Source organism: Halyomorpha halys, unplaced genomic scaffold (assembly GCF_000696795.3).
Source record: "Halyomorpha halys isolate HHAL.00 unplaced genomic scaffold, Hhal_1.1 Scaffold141.1, whole genome shotgun sequence".
Lineage (NCBI taxonomy): Eukaryota > Metazoa > Arthropoda > Insecta > Hemiptera > Pentatomidae > Halyomorpha > Halyomorpha halys.
The window spans coordinates 456,423-460,240 of record NW_027111321.1 but is presented as its reverse complement, the minus strand read 5'-3'; the positions used below and the strand labels follow the sequence as shown (position 1 = coordinate 460,240).

The following is a 3,818-nucleotide window of genomic DNA, read 5'->3' as shown; positions in this document are numbered from 1 at the left end:
TTTATTTTAACTTCCCATCATAATTGAAATTACAATACATTTAAGAAAAAATAGAAGTTGATACTAAATGTTAAAGAATAACGTGTAAAACTCAAAACTGTTGTGCTACAATCGATGTTTACAACAAACATCTAGACAGGACGTCTTGGTTTTTGGATTCATTCGTTGCTTAGGCAGGAGATGGATAACATCGCCTAGAGGCAGGATGTCCTGGAGATCCCTTAGCTACTATATACATCTTAAAAAAAGAAGACATCGAAGAGTCACCCGAGAAGAAAAAAGGACTCTTTGTTTGGATCGCCAAACAACACACTTCGGTGGATGAGAAGTGAGTTGAAAACTGTTAGGGAACCAATGCTATGTTTCATTAGTGTTTATTTGCAGAAAGATTGCCAAGAGTCAGTGTTAGTTTGTTGAGAAAATCATCAAAAGAAGATTCTATGAAATTGGTTAGTTTTGTTCTACCTTAATTTAAATACATTGTAAAAAATTTGTAATTAATTGTAAAAGAGATATTAATTTAAATTAAATGTTACTAAAAAATCTTTGTTCTGATTGTCTAGAAACCCGCCCTGAGATTAAGAGTCTATAATATTATATATAATGAAATAAAATGCTCATATTTATTTAATATTAAAGCTTCTCATTTGAACACATGCTAATGTTATATATGAGAAGTAAGATTAAACTATATAAAATTTCTTTATTTTATTTTAAATAATTTTTTATTATTATAAAATATAATGAGTAAACAGCATTTATCCTCAGATTTATAAATAAGCTTGATGCTTGTAAGGTTTATATTAATAAAAAGACATAATTACCTAAGATATGAGAATTTTATTTTAATTAATTTAACAAATATTGACTCTTGTTGTCGAGGAGCGTTTCCAAACAACCAAGACACAATCACGCAGAGATTATTATTATAAAAATTATTTGATACATTAAGCACATGTGTTGCAAGTTAATGGTTATTTCTCATTATTAACAAATTTTTTTTCAGCTTGATTTGCAGTACTTTTACTTTTCGAATAATTCTATCTCAATACCAACCCTTTCTCTGAGAATAGACTAAATAAATATTCCATGTTGTATTATGCAATCAATTATTTAAATCAATTTTTTGATAAATTGTTATCGTTTTCTGGTAGGACATACATACTTACGGAGGATCATTCCTGTATCATCTGAACGATCCAACTCCTCTCATCGCAATCGGGATGGTCATCGGACTGGATTATTCCAATCCTTACATGAGCCCATTCAGAGAATTCCAGAAGTTTAAGCATCATCCGAGTATTAAAAAAGTTCTGGAAGGAGGTAAAAGGTAATCATTGTCATGTATTATAAGGTATTTTTATGTATAGGTTTTATTACCTTGTTAGAATAAATTTTGTGCAGGTGATGCTTCATTGAACAACATACCAACATACTTCGAGTTGAAATTAATCCTTATTATTTTCTAAACAGCAAATTATTTATTATTCTTGATGACTATACTTTGCCTTAATACAATTCCATTTACATGACAAGAAAAGGAAAAAGATAGAACTATCTAAAATATATATGTTTATTTATTTTCTCCTTTTGTTAATTATCAAATTCTTTCATAGTTTATAGTTACACATTTTTTATTATATACATACTAACAATGAGATATATGGGTCAGGAGTGGGTAGCTCATTGATAAGGTACTGTGCTGTTAACTCCAAGGATTCGGGTTCGAATTCGTCTCTGGCAGATAATTATTTACTGTTTCACTGTAGCTGTGAGTCACCCCTGTGCGTTCAGGAGCTCTCTGGATCCACCCAGCCTCATTGACTGGGTATCCTTAATTGAATAAAAATCTAGTGGTTTAGTGATAGTACTTTCTTACAAAGTACTACACCCTCAACCCTTCACCTTAATACAGCTCAGTTGTAACGGTATAGATTTATTATTTTTTTTTTAATGAGAAATGAGTAATTATTTCAAATGAAGAAAATTAAAGATACTTTAGAGGAAACTTTTTTGAAAATTCTGTGTTAATATCTTGGATATTACCATATTGGCTTTATGTAATCAAAATAAGGTTGCATATAATGTCATTTCATGGGACCGCCATAGAAATGAAAAAAGTTAATCCCTCTTAGCTGGATTTGAACTGCTACAGTCACAAGCTAGTCAAAGTTGGCACTTTAACTCGCTCGGATACAAGTGGTTGGTCCCATTCTTCACATAGCTATGCTATGTTTATGGTTCAGATGTTTCATTTCCCAATCCCCTTCTCCCATGGATCCATACTCAGATTTGTCTTGATTCAATTTAGTTCATCTGATTCATCAATATGTCTATTGTGTTTAGAGTAAATCTGAAAGTATATTAGAATACTTTCCTTCAATCAGGATTGTGAAATCATCCACATATCCTTGTGTGTATCATTGATAATATCCTGCATCATTGATAGTTGACAACAGAGAGTCAACCACCAGACACTGCAGTACCGGAAATTGTACTGAGCCCTGTGGGCAGCTGCATCTAGGCCTAATCCACAGTTCATTGTGTCCTGATTCTGATTTAATGATCCTTTGTTCCAGGAAAGAAATGATGCATTGGAAAATATTAGATCTATATTTCTCTTCCTTAGCATGTTAATATTAGTAAGAAGTTTTCCTAATGCACCTTCAATAACAGCAAAGATGCCTATTATAATTTATCTATGCTCTTGGAATTTTTCCGTCCTCAAAACCGAGTTATATAATGCATCCTCACAGGACTTCCTTGTTTGGTACGCCATTTGTTTTGAATGAATCAATATACAATCTTTTCCAATACTTTTATCAGAAAGAATGTAAGACATATTGATCTTAACGATTTCGAATCTTCTTATAAGATCCCTTCTCTAGTTAGGGTATGTAGCTCCCCTTGGACGTTCATCATCTATTTGGAATATATCCGGGTGCTATGTTGCCTCTGTTGAGAGGTACTGAGTTGAAGTATTTATGTTCTGATTACTGGTAGACCTTTCTGCAGAGGAAGAAATATGCTGTTGGTGCCATGATTGGAATGGTTACTGTGAATTAAATGACCATTTAATTTTATATATGTAATGACTACATGTGAGCATTGTCTCACTGTTCTTTGCAACAACTGTTATTGTTTAATGTGGAAGAAATTTTTTCTTTCTCAAGCAATTCACAGTTCAGAAAATGGGATCTCACTAAGACACCTAAAACATTACTTTCATTATTGGTATATTTGCATCTTTTTTTAGTATTTCCAGTTGCCCAATATTGGTTTACTTTAAGAGGATTTAATTTGATTAAATTTTTCAGTGGTTTTTAATTACCCTTTTTAGATTCCATATTAATTTTTTATTTATTCAATAAGTAGCCAGAATAATATCGACTAACATATACAATTTTCTCCAAGCTTGTTTTTGAGTGTTACATGTTGTGTGATTTGTGATGCTGTCTTTTAAGCTTCCGTACAAGGAATCACAGCTTAAGAAATGATATGTTTTTTTATTTAACTTTACTGTAGTTTTTAAGCACTCTTTTTTTACTTCATATTAATTTTTTATTTGTTATAGATTAATAAGATTGCCATTTTTGAAATGTTTAATTTGTGTACATATTTACCTTCAGGATTGCATATGGTGGGAGAGCATTGAATGAAGGTGGATACCAGTCAATTCCTAAATTAACTTTTCCTGGAGGTTGCCTAATTGGATGCACCGCTGGCTTCCTGAATGTGCCGAAGATTAAGGGAACCCACTACGCCATGAAGTCCGGCATGCTGGCTGCGGAGAGTATAATGGAGACACTTGATACTGG

At 32.1% G+C, this 3,818-nt stretch overlaps 1 protein-coding gene across 1 annotated transcript in view; it reads left to right on the top strand.

The window, feature by feature from the left end:
• Etf-QO (electron transfer flavoprotein-ubiquinone oxidoreductase) overlaps positions 1-3,818 on the top strand; it is a gene marked incomplete in the record, with an annotated part of 29,311 nt that overhangs the window by 16,982 nt on the left and 8,511 nt on the right. Inside the window, 2 exon segments of the mRNA XM_067049343.1 lie at positions 1,155-1,330; positions 3,630-3,818. Coding sequence (XP_066905444.1) covers positions 1,155-1,330; positions 3,630-3,818 — 365 coding nt within the window.